This window comes from Rana temporaria, chromosome 12 (genome assembly GCF_905171775.1).
Source record: "Rana temporaria chromosome 12, aRanTem1.1, whole genome shotgun sequence".
NCBI lineage: Eukaryota > Metazoa > Chordata > Amphibia > Anura > Ranidae > Rana > Rana temporaria.
This window is the reverse complement of record NC_053500.1, coordinates 18,526,578-18,549,641: the sequence shown is the minus strand read 5'-3', so window position 1 is coordinate 18,549,641 and position 23,064 is coordinate 18,526,578. Positions and strand designations below refer to the sequence as shown.

Below are 23,064 nucleotides of genomic sequence, written 5' to 3'. Positions count from 1 at the left end.
CTTGTGTTTTGGATCATTGTCATGTTGGAATGTCCAAGTGCGCCCCATTCACAGCTTCCTTGCTGATAAATGCAAATGTTTCTCCAGTATTTTTTCATAAAATATTGCATTCATCTTGCCAACAATTTTGACCAAATTTCCTGTGCCTTTGTAGCTCACACATCCCCAAAAAATCAGTGATCCACCTCCGTACCTTTCATCAAAGGTCTTGTTGACTCCTCTCTCAATTTAGGTCTCATCACTCTGTGCTGTTTGGTGTATTGTAAGCGGGATACTTTGTGGCATTTGCGTAGTAATGGCTTTCTTCCGGCAATTCGACCATGCAGCCCATCTTTCTTCAAGTGCTTCCTTATTGTGCACCTTGAAACAGCCACACTACATGTTTTAAGAGAGTCCTGTATTTCACGTGAACTATTTGTGGGTTTTTCATTGCGTCCCGAACAATTTTCCTGGCAGTTGTGGCTGAAATTTTAGTTGGTCTACCTGACTATGGTTTGGTTTCAACAGAACCCCTCATTTTCCATCTCTTAATTAGAGTTTGAACACTGCTGATTGGCATTCTCAATTCCTTGGATATCTTTTTATATCCCTTTTCTGTTAGTTCAAGTATCTATTCCCGCATATCCTTTGACAATTCTTTTGCTTTCCCCATGATTTAGAATACAGAAACGTCAGTGCAGCACTGGATGAAAGATGGTCTGTCAGGAGTCCAGAAACGCATTGACCTTTTATTCACACACATTAATTACAAGCAAACAGATCACAGGTGAGGATGGTTACCTTTAATAGCCATTCAAACCCCTTTGTGTCAACTTGTGTGCATGTTATCAGGCCAAAATCACCAGGGTATGTAAACTTTTGATCAGGGTCATTTGGGTAGTTTCTGTTGCCATTATGATTTAAAAAGAGTAAACACAGTTGATTGATATTAAATGGCTCCAGCCCAGGGCTCAAGTCCTGCGGGAACGCGTGGGAACGGAGTTCCTGCACTTTTTTCACAGCAGGAACGCAGTTCCCTTTGCAGGACTAGAGCAGCCGAGCCGCCCGAGCCAATCCTTCACTAAGCGCCGATGCCCAGCTCGAGTCACTGTCAGGGGCAGGCGAACCTTAGTAATCCTTTATGTTACTGGCCGCTTCCTGTATATAGATTCATCGGGTAGTGTGCGGGTATTCCGTCACTTCCTCGATGCCGCAATGTCTACTGGGAGATTTTGTCATTGTTCCCAGGAGACATTGCGGAGGTCTACCGCGAGTTATCACCGGATTTAGAAAGCACTTGCTTAAAGTTCTTTCTAAATCCCGCGATAACTCGCGGCAGACCTCCGCAATTGCGGTTTAGTAATTATGCATTTGAGCGTATCATTTTTTTTTTTTATGGGGGAGTGGATCTTGGGTGGGAGTTCCCACACTTTTTTCCCCAGGACTTGATCCCTGCTTCAGCCAAACACTAACCATGAGTGAAAGAAAAGTTTTTGTATTTCATATTCCCTGAAAAATGGCCAAGAAATCATAAATTCTGCCAGGGTATGTAAACTTATGAGCACAACTGTAACTAATGTGTCTGGTGCTAAAGCCGCCCCCCCCCCCCAAAAAAAAATACCCCCAGCTTTAAACCTAAAACCTTTGTAACTTGTTTTACTTCTTAACCATAGCAGAAGACTATGGGGAAGGGGGCAGGGAGGTAAAGAGAAAATAGAAGAGGATAAAAAAAAAAAGAAATGTGTAATCTTTGAGTGCAAAGGAGAGGTAAGAACCAGACCCAAAGCTTGTTTCAGGCCCAGGGATCAATAGATTGACAGGTTTACCAGCGCTGGCTCTATTATGACGGACTATAAATGATCACAGGGAAGTTGCTGGTAAAAAAGGCCACTTGCCTGCCGCTGCAAGAGTCGAACGCCTATCAGGATATATATATATATATATGCATCGGTTTTTGAAATCCCACCTCTTCCTCAAGAAAAACAATTTCATTGCCTTCCACAACATGACCCATTCTAGTCAGACGTTTACGTCCTCCTGGTTTATTGAGCTCTCTCTCTCTCCACTGGACGCCTACTTCACAGCAATGTGAATATTTATCGGCCGGACTGACAGCTAGGAAACATCATCTGAACGTGAGTGTTAACTTTTCATTTAAAGGATGTTTAAAGGACTATGCTCATTTGCAGAATTAAGAAGTCAGGCTAGTTTTTTTTTTTTAATGCCACTCAGATGCAAGAGTATTCATCATCTATCCGACTTTTTTTTTTTTTACATGTATACACAGCCAGGAAACAGTAAGACCCAAGAGCTGTAATGCCAGTAATGGCCACATTGCTGCAAGATTTAGAATACACCTCCACCTTTCTCGGAAATTTGACATTTATGTCAGAGCAGAAAAATAATTAATTATGCAAAAAAAAAAGTGTTTGCTCTATTTTAGCTTTATGGGTTTAAAGTATATTTTGCACCAAAAATAATATTGCTTTTGGAGGTGTGGGCGTGTCTACAATTATTTTAGTTTGTCTATAAAAAATGGAGACCATTCCACTGAAATTTAGGAATGGGGGGGGGGGGGGATCGGGGGTCAGCATTTATTCAACATAAATAGAGAATTGTGGGTCATTTATACACCGTGATGACTGCACTGCTGCAAGATAGATGAGAAAGGTCATATAGCAAGGCAAAATAATGCAAATAGTATCTGTTTTGTTCTATAATCCCAGCACTGTATATTTTGTGCTTAAAGATAATGGTTCATATTTTTGCTTGCTGCATTGGGGTGTGGTGGGCTATTCATTGCTAGTGGTTTCCATGTCATTTGGGTGCAAGAGAGGGTCATGGTCTCTGACGTGTTATTGCTGAAAGTAGAACGAGAAAGAAATTGTGCTTGGGACGCTGGCGTGTTTTCTACAACATAATGACCACACTGCACTTTAAGCTGCCTTCCAAGCCAAGAATAACATAACCCTGCAATGAGTAAACAAGCATGCCCATCGTCAATGCATGTGCCTGTGGACGCTCATCCTTTAGCAATGTCCCTTGTGCATGGAACCTTGAGCTTGTGAATACTGCCTCTATTCCAGGCACCTCTCCATAGGCCGCTTTCCCATCTTACTGGAGATTCTTATCCTTAAAGCGTTGCTATCCCATTTATCGCAATGCTCCATCCCTAGGGAGGATGCAAAAAGAATTGGTCTGTGTTAAGGTGCTTTGCTATGAGTGTGAGGGAGGTGGAGATGCCGGTGATGGGGGTGGTGTGCGTGTGTGTGTGTGAGAGACTGGTGGGGGGGGGCTGGGTATTTTCTCTCTCTCAAAGTATAGACTAATACCATTACAGGGCCTGTTTTATTATTTTTTTTCCCTTCCTGCATTAGAGATTGGCTCTGGAAGAGAGGAAGGCGGCTGCAGCATAATATTACCTTGTGATTCTATGACCCTCCTCTATGCATCCCTAACTCTCAAAAGCTGATTCAGCTTTCAGCTTCAGCTCTAGTGACTCCACTGCTGCAACAGACTCTTCTGTCAGGGTATGTATCTTTCTGCCTATGCTCTTCTTTCTCTGGCTGCACCAGACCTCCGCGCGTTAAATACTAACACACCACATTACCTGCTCCATTCAAACTTGACTGGTGACTTACATGAGCATCCCTTCCTTGCAGGAGGATGCCTGTCCTCTTTCCATGTCTCCCTGTGCTTTGCATCAAGGTGGGGGGGTGGGGGGGGGTTGCACAAATGTGCTTCTTTGGTTGGCTTGTTCAGGATGAAATTACTCATTGCAGGATTCTGCAGCGTAAGCAGCTAAAGCACATGTATCAGCCTGAAACCTTACAACTTTGACATGTAATCGTTGGACGGGGTTAACCTGTTGGTTGCCGGTGGAGGCCTGCGTTGTTGGTGGCATTGCTCCCAGGATAACGCAAGCTTTGATCGTAAGAGAGACTAGTGAATATATGCTAGAGAGAGCGCTGTGCTATTTTTTTTGCTTTTTTTTTTTTAATTAAGAGCATTCACTGCAAGAAATGATATTCTACTCAATATGTGGTCGCAGTAGATGTATGCTAAGGTTTTTAAATAACGCTTTGCGCTCATAAAATAGATCTAATATTTAATAGGGACTGCTTTCTTTATTGACATCATTTATAGTCTATTCATCAGGACAAATTTTTTTTATATTTCTTGCGTTCAAACTTGTGTAGTAGGACAGACACCAATGCGCGAAGTCTCCTGATCATACTAATTAGAAATGTGCATGTCTGCTCTAAACTGTCTTAAAGGAGCATGTCTTTAGTTGCTATGGGTTACTGAAATTTAAACTTGACTGCTGCCTTCTGCCCTGCGTAATAAATAAGCGCATATATTGTTACTAATATTCATTGCATTTTTTAAGTGATATTTGTGACATCTATGTATTATAACATGCACAAGTGTAGAACATGTATCATTTTGAGATTTCGATTATTGTTGTTATGTTGGTTTTGCAAGTGTTATAGTTTTTATATTAAATATTTTCAAGCTTTCAATGCTAGTATTTTTTTTTTATTATTAAATCTTATTTCTTTGAAGTATGTATACAGATTTAAAATTTAGGATGAATGAGTTGCTGTGTGTAACTATTACATCATGCATGAGTGATGAGGATTCCTAAACGCGAAAAAGGGTCTGCGTCGTCCACAGCAACTGGATTGCAGCTGCCAACTCAATACCGGTTGGTTTGAGCAAAATTCACATTTTTTTTTCTCCTATGGTTTTATAAATTATTAGCTTTGTTTGGGTATTAGAGCAAAGGGGCCTGTTTAAGCATCTGCAAAAAAAAAAAAAATTAACGGAACCACAAGTCCCAGCATGCCATTTAGATATTAGTAGAGTTCAGTTATGTGCACTATCTGCTGTACTGCGTTATTGTGGCCTTGTACTGCTGAGATTTAGCGGGTAGGCCCGGTCTGTCAGCAAATGTAAAAAAAAAAAAAAAAAAAAAAAAAAAAAGCAACATTCAAGGTGCCAAATTACCACCTAAGCAATGGAGATGAATAAAGAAGCTGGCTCATGTGTCGCTCCCAATCCAGTAATATCCCCAGCTTCAGCATGCTGCTATGTAGACACTTATCATATGTGCCTAGACCTTTTCTCGGTTTTCTGCGATCTGCAGAGATCTTTCTGAGATCTGCGCAGTCATCGAGGAGCAACTGAAACCATTGCAACTTCTTTTCTGGCTGGGACGCGGTAGAAAATTCTTCAAATTGAAAGGGCTAGTTGCAGATATTTCCCAACATGCTGCAAAATCTTAACAGTAATGCTGCATAAACATCCATTGCTTGTCAATGCACACATTTGGGCATTAACCCCTACACTACCTAGTCTGTTCTAGTGATGTTTAAATGCAGAGAAAAAAAGAAAAGAAGAGGAAAAAAAAATGTAATCTAAAGAAAGAAAGAAAAAAAAAATGTAACCAGAAATATTTCTAGCAAATATCAGGAAGTGTGCATCCAAATGTTGATTTTAACAATAATAGAATTCAATAATGTATACATACACACTCACATGTGTATATTACCCATACACTTTACATTGATATCAGGCGGTTTTAAAAACTTTCTTTGCAGGTTGCAGAACGTATGTCTTTAGTCTATTGATGTTCTTAATGCCACGCGACAAACGGAGGTCAAAGAAATTGGCTAATACAATGGCATTATGTTACTGCAAAGCTAAAAGCGATCTCGGAAATGTCCTATAACTGTAGAAGAAAAACAAAGCTGTGGATCTTTCTGTTTAATACATAACAGCAGGGGCAGATGATTTTCAAACAGAGAGATATTGAAAAAAGGGCCAATCATAAAAAAAAAAAGGTCTACCGCAGTCACCTACTTTACATAGCACTGCTGGCTTATTATGGTGTCTGTAAAATTTTAGGTGCATAATAATACGGTAATGTAAAACAAAAGCGTAAAAGAGCGATAATTCAGAGTGAGGCAAGGTTTGTGCTGGAAAATGGGAAAGGAACGTGCTTTTTTTTCCAAAAGAGAGCAGCAAATAACAGGATAGGGTGATTTTTGTTTCCTGCAAGAAAGCTTGGTAACAATTTCACATTTTCCTTAGAACATTTATTGTTTAATTATTTATGTGATGAACTGACTTCCTACTATACAGTATAGATCTTCTAGGGCTCAGTGCCAGTAGTGGGAGCTTGTATATACGGTACATCTGCATGGGGTTACCTTTGCTAACTCTTTGACTGCAAGCACTTCTGAGGGACACCAGACTCATTTAATAGGGGCAGAAAGCAATGCGCAAAGTGCAGTAATCTGTCATGACCAATCAGCAATCATCTCTTGCTGATCAGACTGCTTGAAGCAATGAATGAAAAAAATAATAATAATCTGTTGCTATAGGATACTCTATTTAAAGAGTTCCTACCAAAAACCCACTTAAACCGGAAATATTACAATAAAGTGGACTGACCCTTTAACACTTCATAGTTTTTTGCGCTGCAGCTTTCTAAGCTTAGAGACAATGAAGGTGATTTACTAAAACTGGAGGGTGCAAAATTTGGTGCAGCTCTGTATAGAAACCAATCAGCTTCCAGGGGTTTTTCTTTTAATCAAAGGTTAAGTGAACAACTTTAGGTTTCTATGCGGAGCTGCACCAGATTTTACACTCTTCAGTTTTAGTAAATCAACCCCAATATTAGTCTGTAGCTGCAACATTATACTAATAGAGATATTCAAAGGGAATTGATCTAAAGGGAATCAGTCACAAAGCAAAACGCCCGAGCTAGAAACCTTCAAGGGAAGCCGCTGTTCCAATTCATAGTCAGCATACTAGTTCTTAGGGCAATGGACTAAACCTGAATGGGATCATCTATTGTGACATGGAACTGCACGTGTGCCAGCCGGGGGAATGTCTGCGTTCACCAGTAGCTTCTCTCATTTGAATTCCGATGATTAAACATACAACATGGTTTTCACCAGCCTTTGTGAATAGGTGAGCTGTCAAAACACAGGTCACTTAGGTGTTCTCTCTAGAAAAGGTTACATTTACGTAGGGATTTACTGGAGCATACAGAATCTGGTGCAGCTGTGCATAGTAACCAATCAGCTTCTAACTTCTACTTGTTCAATTAAGCTTTGACAGTAAAATCTGGAAGCTGATTGGTTACTATGCACAGATGCACCAGATTCAGTTTTAGTAAATCCCATTTGGTTCTAAAACCTAAATGACCCCGGGATATTTTATGGTGCTAGTTAAGCCTAGTACACACCAGTAGTGTTTTTTTTTTGTTCAGCCCAGCAGTGCTGAACGGGAAAAAAAAAACAGTTCAGGAGGAGCCGCTGTACTAATAATCCAATGTTAGTACAGCGTTCTCCCCTGCTGTGCTATTGTGTTCTGACAGGGGGATGGCCACCCCCGCCAGAACACTCTGGTTAGCGCTCTTCACTGTTGGCTGAGAGCCCTGATCGGAAGCCAATCGGCAGACCTTTTTTGGTCATGTCCCATCAACAGAAGCCGGCTGAATGGTCAACTTCTGTTGAGTTTACTTCCTTTGTTTCCCTGCAAAGGTAAAGCATAATGGGCTACTATGCATTGCATAGTAGCCCATTATGTGTCACATACCTGAAACCGAAGCCAAAGCCGAAATCTTTCACCCGCTTCCTTCCAGGTATCGCTGCTCCAGCGCTGTGACTGGCCGGAGCAGCGATGACGTCACTTCCACGCATGTGCGCAGGAGCCGACACTGAAGGCATGCTCAGTGCGCCTGCGTGCCGTAGACATTGGTGCATTATTTATTGCAAATGTCTCCTAAACCGTGTAGGTCTGGGAGATATTGCAAGCACCTACAGGTAGGCCTTAATCTAGGCTTACCTGTAGGTGAAAGTTCTCAGAGAGGGTTTACAACCACTTTAAGCCTAGGACACACAGGCCGAATGTCAGGCAGGAACTGCCGGTTCAATAGAAACCGACTGACATTCAGCCATTGTGTACTGGAGTCAGTCCAACAGAAGTTGACCATTCAGCCGGCTTCTGTCTTTAAGGCTGTTTGATTGAATTTAGACAGAATGGAATATCCTGTTACAAGCACCTTCTGTATGTAGATTTTAATACAGCAAACAAAAATCTGCTAATTTCTACAATCCGAAGCAACCAAAAAGAGACAGCAGTAAACTTTTGCTTGCTTTGGGTTATAGCACATTAAACATTTAGATTGCAAGCTCTAATGATCAGGGCCCTCTCATTCCTCATGTAACAAATTGTAATGCAACTGTAATGTCTGCCTTTATTTTGTTAAGCGCTGCGCAAACTGTATAATAATAATAATAATAATAATAATAATAATAATAATCAGAAAATGAAAAACACCCTAGCATTTAAAAAATACGCACTGAACTTCATCATACTATGCAGTTTTGGTGCAAGCCTCCCCGCGAACAGAGTCCCCGGGCCGGTGCTCACACCTGTGTCTATGATGTCATCACTGAAGAGCCACGGGTACTTATGGTTTTGTCTCTTGTTTACAGGTAATACTCTTTCAGATAACAACTCAAACCTTAGTCAAACGATTGACTTGCTAATTATTCTGATTCGGTCCCATTTGCGCACTGAGCTATTTGCACAAATTCCTAGATGTATACAATTCACTAAATGCACAGTTGCGTTAAGTCATTCTTGTACTCTCTAGGGAGAGGCGATATTAATCAGCACTTGGGAAGACGGTCCATTCAAAGAATTCAATCCCACTTTCCCTAGTCATTAGCAAAAACATTGGATTATTGACTCAATTAGCTCTATATACAGGGAAAGACTTCGGGTGCCTTTCTTGCATAAAGGGAGGTTTAAAAGGAACATCAGCATTCATACATGGAAAACGTTTACAATTGCTATTACTATTGCTTGTTTTTGATTAATAAAAATTACAATTTACAATTTATTGTATAGCTGGCTATGGCTGATAACGGGCCTTACCAGCATTTTACCCAATTTATTACCTCCAAATCACTTTCTCTTGAAGAATGTTATGAAGCCAAATATAACCCAGCTACTGTTTATTAATGGCCCTTTCACACTGAGGCGCTTTTCAAGTGCTTTGATGCTAAGAAAAAGCTCATGAGTGCTGACGGGGAGGTAAAAAAACTCCTGCAAGCAGCATCTTTGGAGCATTTTTGGAGCACTAAAAAAAAAGCACCTCAAAAGTGCCCCTCTCTATTAAAACGAATAGAAAGCGCCTGAAAAGCGATTGATAAAGCACCTGAAAAGCGCAGCAAAAATGCCTCGAAAACACTTTGCGTTTTTATAGGCAGTTTTCAAGTGCCTCAGTGTGAAAGGGCTCTTAAAGGGGTTGTAAAGGTACAATTTATTTTTCCTAAATAGCTTCCTTTACCTTAGTGCAGTCCTCCTTCACTTACTTCATCCTTCCATTTTGCTTTTAAATGTCCTTATTTCCTCTGAGAAATCCTCACTTCCTGTTCTTCTGTCTGTAACTCCACACAGTAATGCAAGGCTTTCTCCCTGGTGTGGAGTGTCGTTCTCGCCCCCTCCCTTGGACTACAGGAGAGTCAGGACGCCCACTAACACACAGCTCCTTTCTCTATCTGCAACGTAGAGAGCGTCCTGACTCTCCTGTAGTCCAAGGGAGGGGGCGAGCACGACACTCCACACCAGGGAGAAAGCCTCGCATTACTGTGTGGAGTTACAGACAGAAGAACAGGAAGTGAGGATTTCTCAGAAGAAAGAAGGACATTTAAAAGCAAAATGGAAGGATGAGGTAAGTGAAGGAGGACTGCACTAAGGTAAGAGAAGCTATTTAGGAAAAATAAATTGTACCTTTACAACCCCTTTAAGCCCCAAACACACTATTAGATTTTCCTGCAAATTTGTGTCTTCAGATTTACTACAACCATGTAGTGCAGGGGCCTGCCTGATTGCATACTAACTGAAACTTCTAAGGTTTGACCTCCTATTATATTTTTGGTAAATCAGTCATCTACTAAGGTGTAATTATAGAGCAGGGGTAGGCAACCCCAGCACTCTATCTGTTATGGAACTACAAGTCCCAAGAGGCATTCCTATACTCCTGGATAGGTAGGGGCATGATGAGATTTGTAGTTTCACCACAATTGGAGTGCTGAGGTTGCCTACACCTGTTATAGAGTGTGAAGAAGGTGCAAATGCTTCTAGGCCCATGTGGCCAAAGGGATCCATCATTATGGCCCATCCCCTTTTATATACCAGTGTTCTGACCACACTACATTCTATAAAGGCTAAAGCAACATCTCCAAAAATGTACATATTTGCTGCTGGAGGGTCTACAAAAAAAATTAACAAAAGATTTTTATGTAATATAAGAGGAAGCAAAGACCGTCTGGCTTTAAGCTATGCATCTGGGTGGCAAGAAAGGGTAAGAGAGATTTCTGATGAGGATGATGTAAATACCTGCAATGCTGTGCACATAGAGGTTCTAGAGGCTGTCTTGTCTATGGATGGAACTCAAAACCCCAAAGACCTGCAATGATAATCGGCTTAATCTGTAGAAGCCAGCAGGCACCCCTGATATTGCTATTAGGTGGATAGTAGATCACCTGGTCACTAATATTCCCTAAGATAAGGCTGGTGCTGGAGGAAAGCATGAGGTCTCTCTACCAAGAATATGAACAATATACAAGTGTGAACGTTTGGTCAATGATGAGAGAACAAAAATCAGGTCTGATGGTGATCAATGGTTTTGTTAGCTTTGGAGGCTCTATAGATGGCTCCCCTTGTTAGACAGATAACATCAAAGTCGGGTTGACACCTATACCATTTTATTTAAAGTGACCTGCAAAGTGATAGCTATAATTTTGCAGCCTTGTGTAAGAGAGTATAAGACTGCCCCCCCCCCCCTTTGCATCATACAAGAGAGAAATTAAAATTAAAATCCATAAAAAGAAAAAATATAAATATAGACATAAATACTAAATTAAAACAACAAGGCTAAAAATAAATGGTACCTCTTTAAGTACATCAAATAAAAACGCGGAGACAAAATCAAAGTGGTCCATATGCTACAGTCATTTCAATCTGGCCCTGCGCAAAGAGGTTCATTATGAAAACCGTAACCAAAGCAGCAAAAAAAAAAAAAAAAAAAATTCATTAACACTAAAACAGCCATTTTCCGTTAGCCAGTAAATTGCTATTGATCTCCATAGTTGGGAGTTGTGTGTGTGTGTGTTTAATGTTACTGGAGAGAAGAGTGCTTGGGAGAGACAGTGCAGTGAGGCAGGTAAGTTGACCAGCTGAGCGTTCCATTACAGCAATGCTGACTGAGCAGGAAACACAACTGTGACCTCTGGTTTAGTCAGATGCCTAAATCCAGCTCATAATAGCCCTCTGTTTAGTGTGATCATCATTTTCACTAGTGGAAGTCACTCTACATTGTTAGGGGAGCTTTAAAGCTCAGAGTAGATGCAAAGGAATGAGTGAGCAAAGAGAGAGGGAGAGAGAGAGAGAGAGAGAGAAAGAGGAGACAAAGAGAAGGGACAGATTTGTGTTAAGTGCTGAGACAGACCGACAGAGACCGGCGTGCCTGGCCTGTGCCTTACCTGCCTCCCTGATTTATCTTTCATTTCAGATGCATGGGCGGGAGAGGCCAGACAGATTCAGTGCCATTTAACATTAGAAAATAGAATATGAACAGAGGGCACAGCCTTTTGTCTATAGTGCGGAGAGATGCACTTCTATAAGAGCCGCGTGCAGCAGAGGGATCTGGTACGGACCCCGGAGGTAAGACCTGGCTTTAATTCATTCTGTGTTGTGTCTGCTTGCCTTGTTGTATTAACCTTACTTGTGCCGCTCACCTTGACACCAGACTGCAGTGGCGATGAAAAATTTCGGGGTTTAGGGGCTGTGACCTTTGCAATGCTCTTTTAGACCATAGTTGCCAACTATCCCAGGTTTCCAAGACGTGTTTCTGGAAAATTGTAAACCTTGGAAATATCAGTATTCAGCTTTGACCCTGATGAACAGTTAAATTCTTCATTTTTTTTAGTGTGGTCAATACTTATGCTTCCATCTTTTTTAAGTTACTGGAGCTTTCTTTTGAAATGCAAAAACTATTTTAACCGATTCTGGAGATGTGATATAATGGAAAATGTGTTGGTTAATGGTTCCCCTTTCATTATGACGCATGGTTGCATGAGTGGCGCAGCAACAAAGTGTCCCTAGAAATGGTTTTAAATGTTGGAAACTATTAATCAAGTTGAACTGCATGGAGATGTTTTTTTTTGCCTTTGCAGAAGAATGAATATAAAAGTAATTTTGGGGATGATTTACTAAAACTGGCGAGTGAAAAATCTGGTGCAATTGTGCATAGAAAACCAATCAGCTTCTAACTTCAGCTTGTTCAAATTTAAAAAAACAAAACTGGAAGCTGATTGGCTTCTATGCAGAGCTGCACCAGATTTTGCACCCTCCGGTCTTATTAAAACAACCCCACTACAAATTTTCAAAGTCAAATTGTTGCCCTAGATGACCTCACGCAATGCAGAATTTTGAGGAAGACAATTCTGCACAGTGAGTTTTCCGCCCCAGACCCTCTTGTAAAATAGCAATGTTCAAATGCTGATAAATGTATACACTTTGCAGATGTAAGTCAGGCTGAGATAGGTATTTCCCAATGTTTCTGACCACTGTTATTAGCAGTTATCGGTATGCAATACAACAAATATCTGCACCTGAAAAATGCTCTGCTGTATTTGCATTCAAGTGATTGCACTTGGTTAAATAAGCAATTAAAAGATCATTACTGAATTGCAACTTTCTAAAAAAAAAAACTAAAAGCGGGTAAGAATTAATGTTATTGAATCCCAGAAAGTTGTCACTTAGACATTTAGGGGTTAATTTACTAAAACTGGAGAGTGCAAAATCTGGTGCAGCTCTGCATGGTAGCCAATCAGATTCTAAGACCCCATACACACCATTAGATTTCCTGCAGATTTTTGTCTGCAGATTTACCCAAACCATATAATAGGAGGTCAAACCTTAAGTTTAAATTTGTAGGCAATCAGGCAGGCCCTTGCACTACATGGTTTTGGTAAATCTGAAGACAAAAATCTGCAGAAAATCGAATAGTGTGTATGGGTTCTTAGGAAGTAAATGGTACATGAATCATCTGCCCTTACTCAAGATGGTCACGGCCAGAAATGCTAGGGGGTTGCTTGACATACATTATACAATTCTCTTGTACAACTTTCCTTTAGATTTACCAAAACCATATAATCTGAGGTCAAACCTAAAGACTTTCAATTTGTATACAATCAGGCAGGTCCATGCACTACATAGTTGAAGGTAAATCTGAAGGAAATTAAATAAGACAATTGTATAATGGCCAGCTTAACTTCAGCTTGTTCAATTTAGCTTTGACAAAAAAAAAAAAATATGGAAGCTGATTGGTTTCTATGCAGAACTGTATCAGATTTTGCACTTTCCAGTTTTAGTAAATCAACCCCTTACTGTCCTAACCCTGGAAAGATCAAGGCCCCCAAAGACCAAAGTGGACAGCACCGTGTTACAGGCTTGCTGTGCTTTAGGACATGAAATAACCAGCCACATATAGATCTTTAGACTACGATCATTTCTGTGCTGACGCTAGGAGGTCGCTCGTCTTTTCTAGGATCACCCCAATGCAGATCTATACTGTGCTAAACACAGAACACATTAAGCAACTTGTTTTAGTAAAACAAAGAGCTTGCAGAACATTTCAACTGACTTTTTTAAGTTACTTGCTACTACAATAACTTTACATAAAAAAATAAAAATAAAAAACAGCCATATAAAATTGCCTACTTAACATTACTTACCTCATCCAACTTTCATCTAATGTATATGGATATATTATACAAATACATAGTTGCCAACACTTTACCACATTTCTTGGAAGACTGAGATGGTGTTTCTAAGCTTGCTGGTGTAACCACACGGTCACAGAAGACAGTGGAACTACTGGTAATTCCCAATAAATACATCTTTATGGTGTTTTTTTTTTTTTGCATTTGAAACATAAACTGCAAATTACTGGTAACTTAAAAAAAAAAATCCAGATATTGATTAAGAAAAGAAAAACACAATACTGCAATAGGGAAGTATTTTATGGTATAGCCAGGCAGCACTGAAAACCAGGAACACTGCCAAGGACCAAGCTTAAAGTGAGCCTGTAATGGATAGAAATATGACAGCTGCCATTGTTGACTTGTAATTTTGCTGGCTTTGGGGCATGATCCTTGTTTTACTAATTAGTGAATCACTGAGCGGAACAAGCATAGAGCCAGCAAACCGTGAAAAAAAAAAAAGTCAAAACTTCCATCCAGCATCTCTTTGGGAAGTAAAGACAGGATTGGGATAGCTTCCCCCGGAGCCTGCACCTGAAGTGGTCGCTTCTATATGTCTATTCTTTCAGGTTTGCTTTAATCAGGTATTATAGCTGGAAATCAGGATTATAAGTAATAAGGTTAGAATGTACTGAGCAGTAGTAGGCCTGCCCGTTGCAGTGTAATGACTAGAACCATCCCAATCCTGTGCTGCATGCAGCTGTGAGCACGTGTCAGGCTATGAAGGGAAGGATACGAGACAAAGTGCTTTGTGTGTACATCATACCGCATGGAAATATTATGTACTCTATACAGCCTTATACACAGATAGCCTCTTATTTAATCAGAACGTGTCCGATGGCATGCCACATTTATCAATATTGATTCATAGAATAAAAATTAGGATGTGTATTTCAGGCTCTTTAGGGGTCTTCTCCGCTCAATCCTAATATTGCTTATAAATTGATGCTGGTGAGCTGACTCGTCCACTGATATCTCTTATCTTTTGGGGACTTTAAGGGGTGGAGGTCCCTGCTGGAGTCTCACTCTTCATAAGGTAGCAACAGTCTTAATCGTCCCACTGTAATCTTCCTAATGTAACATTAATGGAAACTTCAATAGGGTGAGAGAGAGAGAGAGAGAGAGAGAGAGAGAGAGAGAGAGAGAGAGAGAGAGAGAGAGAGAGAGAGAGAGAGAGAGAGAGAGAGAGAGAGAGAGAGAGATAGAGATAGAGATAGAGATAGAGGAAGAGAGAGAGAGAGAAAGGAAGGAAGGAAGGAAGGAAGAAAGAAAGAAAGAAAGAAAGAAAGAAAGAAAGAAAGAAAGAAAGAAAGAAAGAAAGAAAGAGAGAGGGAGAGAAAGAAAGAAAGAAAGAGATAGTAGGAAAGAGAGAGAGAGAAAGAGAGAGTAGGAAAGAGAGAGAGAGAGAGAGAGAAATAAAGAGAGAGCGAGAGAGAGAAGGAAAGAGAAAAAAGAAAAGAGAGAGAGGGAGAGAGAAGGAAAGAGAAAGAAAGAAAGAAAGAGAGGGAGAGAGAGAAGGAAAGAGAGAGAGAGAAAGAAAAAAAGGAGAAAGAAAGAGATGAAGAAGAGAGGGATAGGAAGAGAGAGCGAGAGAGAGAGACCCCAATCTGTAAAGCCAACTGCAGTCTTAATTGTCCCACTGTAATCTTCCTAATGTAACATTAATGGAAACTTCAATAGGGTGAGAGAGAGAGAAAGAAATAGAGGAAGAGAGAGAGAAAGAGAGAGAGAAAGGAAGGAAGGAAGATAGAGAAAGAAAGAGAGAGAGAGAGAGGGAGGGAGAAAGAGAGAGAGATGGAGAGAAGGAAAGAGAGAGAGAGAGAGAGAGAGAAGAAAGAGAGAGAGAGAGAGCAGGAAAGAGAGAGAGAGAGAGAAAGAGACAGAGGGAGAGAGAGAGAGAGAAGGAAAGAGAGAGAGAGAGAAAGAGGGAGAGAGAGAGAGAGAAGGAAAGAGCGAGAGAGAGAGAGAGAGAGAAGGAAAGAAAGAGAAAGAAAGAAAGAAAGAAAGAAAGAAAGAAAAAGAGAGAGAGAGAGAGAGAGAGAGAGAAGGAAATAGAGAGAGAGAGCGAGAGAGAGAGAGAGAGAGAAATAAAAAAAACTGAGAGAAAGAAAGAGAGAGAGAGAGAGAGAGAGAGAGAAAGAGAAAACACAGAGAGAAAGAAAGAGATGAAGGAGAGAGGGATAGAGGGAGAGAGCGAGAGAGAGCGAAAGACCCCATCTGTAAAGCCAACTGCAGAAAGCTCTCTCCTCCAGGGAGGAATACAAACTAGTGGGCAATGTAGCCCTGTAAAACCTATGGAAACTTAAAATACTTTTGGCAGGACTGACCCTTAAAAGCTATATGCATTGATATAAAGATTATCCTTAAACTTGTGGCACTGTATCTATTTAATTTAAAAAAAGACTATGTACCCAAGCAATTTAAACTGAGTACTTTACTGACATATAGAGAGCGTCTGCCAAAGTCAAAAGTGCCTCCATACCTGCAAACATGGTCAGGCATTCCTCCAATGCAAACATATATGGCAATTTTACAATGGGGATTATGCTTCATGAAGGTTATAAGGCTTAGCAAACAGTACTGATTCCCTGATGAATGAATGCAGTGGCATTGAAGAGGTTACCATATAGCGGTATGTCTATACTCTGCATAGGGGAGTGAATACATCAAATGCAGGATAGATGTTTGTTTTTAGTGATGCGGTTCATATGCTAATAAAAACGCAAACATTCGATAACAGCTATTTTCACTAAAGTTTGAAGACTGCATTATAGCAAACCTAAAATAAGAATAAAATACATGGGTAGCCATTGCTGACTGGCTATGATGCTGACCCCCTGGACTTCCTGAATCACTGACCCAGAACAAGAAGGTAGTTCCTGACAGTCAGGGCAATTTATGAAGCGTTAATCTGTATACTTATCCTGGGTCAGTGACTTATTGTATATAAGCCAGGAGGGTCATCATGTAAGCTAGGAAAATAGCAGGCTCAGGAGTTTCTGCAATGGTGGCCTTCGTGATTTTCTTATGACAGGCTTTCTTTAAAGTGTAATTACACTTCTGTGGCCCGAATTGGGATAACACCTACAGTATCTCACAAAAGTCAGTACACCCCTCACATTTTTGTGAATATTTCATTATATATTTTCATGTGACAACTCTGAAGAAATGACACTTTGCTACAATGTTGTGTAGTGAGTGTACAGCTTGTATAACAGTGTACATTTGCTGTCCCCTCAAAATAACTCAACAAACAGCCATTAATGTCTGAACCGCTGGCAACAAAAGTTAGTACACCCCTAAGTGAAAATGTCCCAATTGGGCACAATGTGTCAATATTTTGTGTGGCCACCATTATTTTCCAGCACTGCCTTAATCCTCTTGGGCATGGAGTTCACCAGAGCTTCACAGGTTGTCACTGGAGTCTCTTCCCCTCCTCCATGATGACATCACAGAGCTGGTGGATGTTGGAGACCTTGTGCTCCTCCACCTTCCATATGAGGATGTCCCACAGATGATCAATAAGGGTTTAGGTGTGGAGACATGCTTGGCCAGTCCATCACCTTTACCCCCAGCTTCTTTAGCAAGGCAGTGGTTGTCTTGCAGGTGTGTTTAGAATACTGCCCTGCGGCCCAGTCTCTGAAGGGAGGGGATCATGCTCTGCTTCAGTATGTCACAGTACATGTCGGCATTCATGGTTCCCACAATGATCTGTAGCTCCCCAGTGCCGGCAGCACTCATGCAGCCCCAGACCATGACACTCCCACCACCATGCTTGACTGTAGGCAAGACACACTTGTCTTTGTTCTCCTCACCTGGTTGCCGCCACACACGCCTGACACCATCTGAACCAAATACACTTATCTTGGTCTCATCAGACCACAGGACATGGTTCCAGTAATCCATATCCTTAGTCTGCTGGTCTTCAGCAAACCATTTGCAGGCTTTCTTGTGCATCATCTTTAGAAGAGGCTTCCTTCTGGGACGACAACCATGCAGACCAATTTGATGCAGTGTGTGGCGTATGGTCTGAGCACTGACAGGCTGACCCTCCCCACCCCTTCAACCTCTGCAGAAATGCTGGCAACACTCATACGTCTATTTCCCAAAGACAACTGCTGGATATGACGCTGAGCATGTGCACTTAACTTCTTTTGTCAACTATGGTGAGGACTGTTCTAAGTGGAACCTGTCTTGTTAAACCGCTGTATGGTCTTGGCCACCATGCTGCAACTCAGATTCAGTCTTGGCAATCTTCTTATAGCCTAGGCCAGGGGTCTCCAAACTTTTTACTTCGAGGGCCACATTCTATATTTTACACATATTCGCGGGCCGGAAACATAATTTATAAATAAATCCACAGTAGAAATAGAATAGAATTTGACTTACTGCTGACAGCAAGATTGAATGGTGCTCCTCTATTCTTTGCTGGCACCTAAACGCTGGAGCATCATGCAGCGGGGCTAAACTTCCAGCGTGCATGAGGCTTTACATCCGTGTCACCATCATCTGTGTCACCATCAGTCTCTCCATTCATCTGTGTCACCATCATCTGTGTCCCCATCCATCTGTGTCCCCATCAGTCTCTCCATTCATCTGTGTCCTCATCTGTGTCCCCATTCATCTGTGTCCCCATCAGTCTCCCCATCCAACTGTGTCACCATCATCTGTGTCCCCATCAGTCTCCCCATTCATCTGTGTCCCCATCAGTCTCCCCACCCAACTGTGTCACCATCATCTGTGTCCCCATCAGTGTCCCCATTCATCTGTGTCCCCATCAGTCTCCCCATCCAACTGTGTCACCATCATCTGTGTCCCCATCAGTCTCCCCATTCATCTGTGTCCCCATCAGTCTCCCCATCCAACTGTGTCACCATCATCTGTGTCCCCATCAGTCTCCCCATTCATCTGTGTCCCCATCAGTCTCCCCATTCATCTGTGTCCCCATCAGTCTCCCCATCCAACTGTGTCACCATCATCTGTGTCCCCATCAGTCTCCCCATTCATCTGTGTCCCCATCAGTCTCCCCATCCATCAGTCTCCCCATTCATCTGTGTCCCCATCAGTCTCCCATTCATCTGTGTCCCCATCAGTCTCCCCATTCATCTGTGTCCCCATCATTTTCCCCATCCATCTGTGTCCCCATCCATCAGTTTCCCCATCCATCTGTGTCCCCATCCATCAGTTTCCCCATCCATCTGTGTCCCCATCCACCTGTGTCCCCATCAGTCTTTCCATTCATCTGTGTCCCCATACATCTGTGTCCCCATCAGTCTTCCCATTCATCTGTGTCCCCATTCATCTGTGTCCCCATCAGTTTCCCCATTCATCTGTGTCCCCATCAGTCTTCCCATTCATCTGTGTCCCCATCAGTCTTCCCATTCATCTGTGTCCCCATTTATCTGTGTCCCCATTTATCTGTGTCCCCATTTATCTGTGTCCCCATTCATCTGTGTCCCCATTCATCTGTGTCCCCATTCATATGTGTCCCCATCAGTCTTCCCATTCATCTGTGTCCCCATCAGTCTTCCCATTCATCTGTGTCCCCATTCATCTGTGTCCCCATCAGTCTCCGCATTCATCTGTGTCCCCATCATCTGTGTCCCCATTCATCTGTGTCCCCATTCATCTGTGTCCCCATTCATCTGTGTCCCCATCAGTCTTCCCATTCATCTGTGTCCCCATTCATCTGTGTCCCCATCCACCTGTGTCCCCATCAGTTTCCCCATTCATCTGTGTCCCCATCAGTCTTCCCATTCATCTGTGTCCCCATCAGTCTTCCCATTCATCTGTGTCCCCATTTATCTGTGTCCCCATTCATCTGTGTCCCCATTCATCTGTGTCCCCATCATCTGTGTCCCCATCATCTGTGTCCCCATTCATCTGTGTCCCCATCATCTGTGTCGCCATTCATCTGTGTCCCCATTCATCTGTGTCCCCATCATCTGTGTCCCCATCATCTGTGTCCCCATCATCTGTGTCCCCATCATCTGTGTCCCCATTCATCTGTGTCCCCATCATCTGTGTCGCCATTCATCTGTGTCCCCATTCATCTGTGTCCCCATCATCTGTGTCCCCATCATCTGTGTCCCCATCATCTGTGTCCCCATCATCTGTGTCCCCATCATCTGTGTCCCCATTCATCTGTGTCCCCATCAGTCTCCGCATTCATCTGTTTCCCCATCAGTATCCCCAAAAATTGGTGTCCCCATTAGAGCCCCCCCATCATTTATCCGAGTCTCCCTGCACATTTGTGTCCCCATCACAGCCCACCCCCGCCTGCATATTTGTGTCACCATTAGAGCCATCAGCCCCCCTCCTCACATGTTTGTGTCCCCATAAGAGCCACCAGCACCCCCACATTTGTGTCCCCATCAAACCCCACAGATATTTGTGTCCCCATCAGAGTCATCACCCCCCCCCCCCCACATTTATGTCCCCATCTGAGTCATCACCCCCCCCCCCCCATATTTATGTCCCATCAGTCATCAGCCCCCCCCCCCCCCATTTATGTCCCCATCAGAGTCATCAGCCCCCCCCACATTTGTGTCCCCATCAGAGTCATCAGCCCCCCAACATTTGTGCCCCCATCAGTCTACAACCCCCCCTCCACGTGTGTCCCCAGCAGAGTCATCAGTCCCCCAAAATTTGTGTCCCCATCAGTATGAAAAACCCCCTCCACGTGTGTCCCCAGCAGAGTCATCAGTCCCCCAAAATTTGTGTCCCCATCAGTATGAAAAACCCCCTCCACGTGTGTCCCCATCAGAGTCATCAGCCCCCAGATGTTTGTGCCCCATCAGCGCCATTCAACCCACCCCCACACAAGTGTATAAGCCCCCCTCCTTGCATGTGTCCAGCGCGTCTCCACTCTCCATCACTGGCTGTGCACTGCAGACCTGCTGCATCTCCCGACTCCCGCCCCGCTGGTATTACACACTCGTTACTGGTTAACAGCGAGGCGGGAGCAGGGAGGCGGCAACAGGTCTGCCCTAAACACCTCATTGGCTGCTGGGATGCCGTGGTCCCAGCCAGCAGCCAACACACACAGTGAGACGCCGGGAGGGATTGCGGGACCTGCGCTGCATATTGCCTGGGGCGAATATGCAGCGCAGGTTCCACAACTAACAGGGGAACTAAGGATTCACGCTGCGGGCCGGAATAAATGGCCTGGCGGGCCGGATGTGGCCCGCGGGCCGTAGTTTGGAGACCCCTGGCCTAGGCCATCTTTTATGTAGAGAAAAAAAAAATTCAGATCCTCAGAGAGTTCTTTGCCATGAGGTGAGACCATGAGACCAGTATGAGAGAGTGAGAGCGATAACACCAAATTTAGCACACCTGCTCCCCATTCACACCTGAGACCTTGTAACACTAAAGAGTCACATCACACCGCAGAGGAAAAATAGCTAATTGGGCCCAATTTGGACATTTTCACTTAGGGGTGTACTCACTTTTGTTGCCAGCAGTTTAGACATTAACATTTGTGTTGAGTAATTTTGAGGGGGACAGCAAATTTACACTGTTATACAAGCTGTACACTCACTACACAACATTGTAGCAAAGTGTTATTTCTTCAGTGTTGTCACATGAAAAGATATAATAAAATGTTTGCAAAAATTTGAGGGGTGTACATACTTTTGTGAGATGCTGTATTTTATATTTGTTACATGACCCCATTCATATAGAATAGCTTTCAAATAAAATAAAAAATTACTGCTCACCTTTTTTTATTTGCTGAAAAATCATTCTTAGTTTTCCCCTTCTTTGTAATGTTGAGGGGGCAGGGGGGAGGAGGGAGTTAAGTAAACCATAATTAACTCTGTGCCTGTGCTGTGCTGGCAGATAGCTATTATCAGTTTTAAACTGTCTAACAAAGAAAGGGTTAAATAATTTGAGGCTTGTTTTGTACACTTAAATCTGTCCTCTAACTGAAAGCTATTCTGAACAATACAGGCTGCCCAAAGAGTCCTATGTATAACCCGGCTCAAAAAAAAACAACCAGAAAAGTAAATAACTACCTTTAAGTATCCACTTGACCTCCGGAACATTTCCCACCCTTCATGACCAGGCCATTTTTTGCTATATGGCATATGCTTTAATTAAACTAACAATTGCGCGGTCGTGCAACACTGTACATAAATTAAATGTATTTCCCCACAAATAGAGCTTTTAATTTAGCGGTATTTGATCACCACTGGGTTTTTTTGTTTTATTTTTACACTATAAACAAAAAAAGTGAAAATTTTGGAAAAAAAAAAATATATTTTTTACTTTCTTCTATAAAACACATCCAATAGAAAAATTATAAAAATCAAGGCCCAGATTCTCAAAAGAGATACGACGGCGTATCTCCAGATACGCCGCCGTATCTCTGCGTTGTGCCGTCGTATCTATGCGCCTGATTCTTAGAATCAGTTACGCATAGATATCTATTAGATCCGACAGGCGTAAGTCTCTTACGCCGTTGGATCGTAATTGTATATTTACGCTGGCCGCTAGGGGCGTGTACGCTGATTTACACGTCAAAATATGTAAATCAGCTAGATACGCAAATTCACGAACGTACGCCCGGCGCAGTAAAGTTACGCCAATTACGTTAGGCTTTTCCCGGCCTAAAGTTACCCCTGCTTTATGGTGGTGTAGGTGCGGCGCACCAATGTTAAGTATTTTGACGTCGTTTGCGTAAGTCGTCCGTGAATGGGGCTGGACGTCATTTACGTACACGTCGAAACCAATACGTCCTTGCGGCATAATTTGACGCAAAGCACACTGGGATATTCCACGGACGGCGCATGCGCCGTAAGTGAAAAACTTCAATCACGTCTGGTCATGGATAATTTACATACCACACGCCCACCTCTTCAGAATTTGAATTAGGCAGGCTTACGCCGGCCGATTTACGCTACGCCGCTGCAACTTATGGAGCAAGTGCTTTGAGAATACTGCACTTGCCCATCTAAGTTGCGGAGGCATAACGTAAATCATATACGTTACGCGCTCCTACGAGAATCTGGCCCCAAATTTCTTCAAAAATGTAGGCCAAAATGTATTCTGCTACAAATTTTTGTTTAAAAAAAATATCAATACCCGTATATTGATTGGTTTGCACAAAGGTTATAGTGTCTACAAACTATGGTATGTATACTGGAATTGAATGGTCACCCTGTAGCAGTAAATCTGCTATAGGGCAGTCGGCAAGTGGGTATGCTGCAAAGGTGGAAATACACTTTAAGCC

General features: G+C 42.4%; 1 protein-coding gene across 3 annotated transcripts in view; it reads left to right on the top strand.

Annotated features, from left to right (window-relative positions):
• Nucleotides 1-3,318: 3,318 nt before the first annotated feature.
• Nucleotides 3,319-23,064, top strand: part of LOC120919525 — a 112,321-nt gene continuing 92,575 nt past the window's right edge. The window contains exons 1-2 of one of the 3 annotated variants that reach the window (XR_005744579.1): nt 3,319-3,509; nt 11,579-11,730. Coding sequence is in view for 2 of the 3 variants with exons in the window: in XM_040331726.1 (XP_040187660.1) it covers nt 11,677-11,730 (54 nt within the window). In the remaining variant the exon portion in view is untranslated. Of the gene's footprint in view, nt 3,510-11,268; nt 11,731-23,064 lie in introns of those variants that run through there. The other 2 variants (XM_040331726.1, XM_040331727.1) reach the window with 2 other exon arrangements.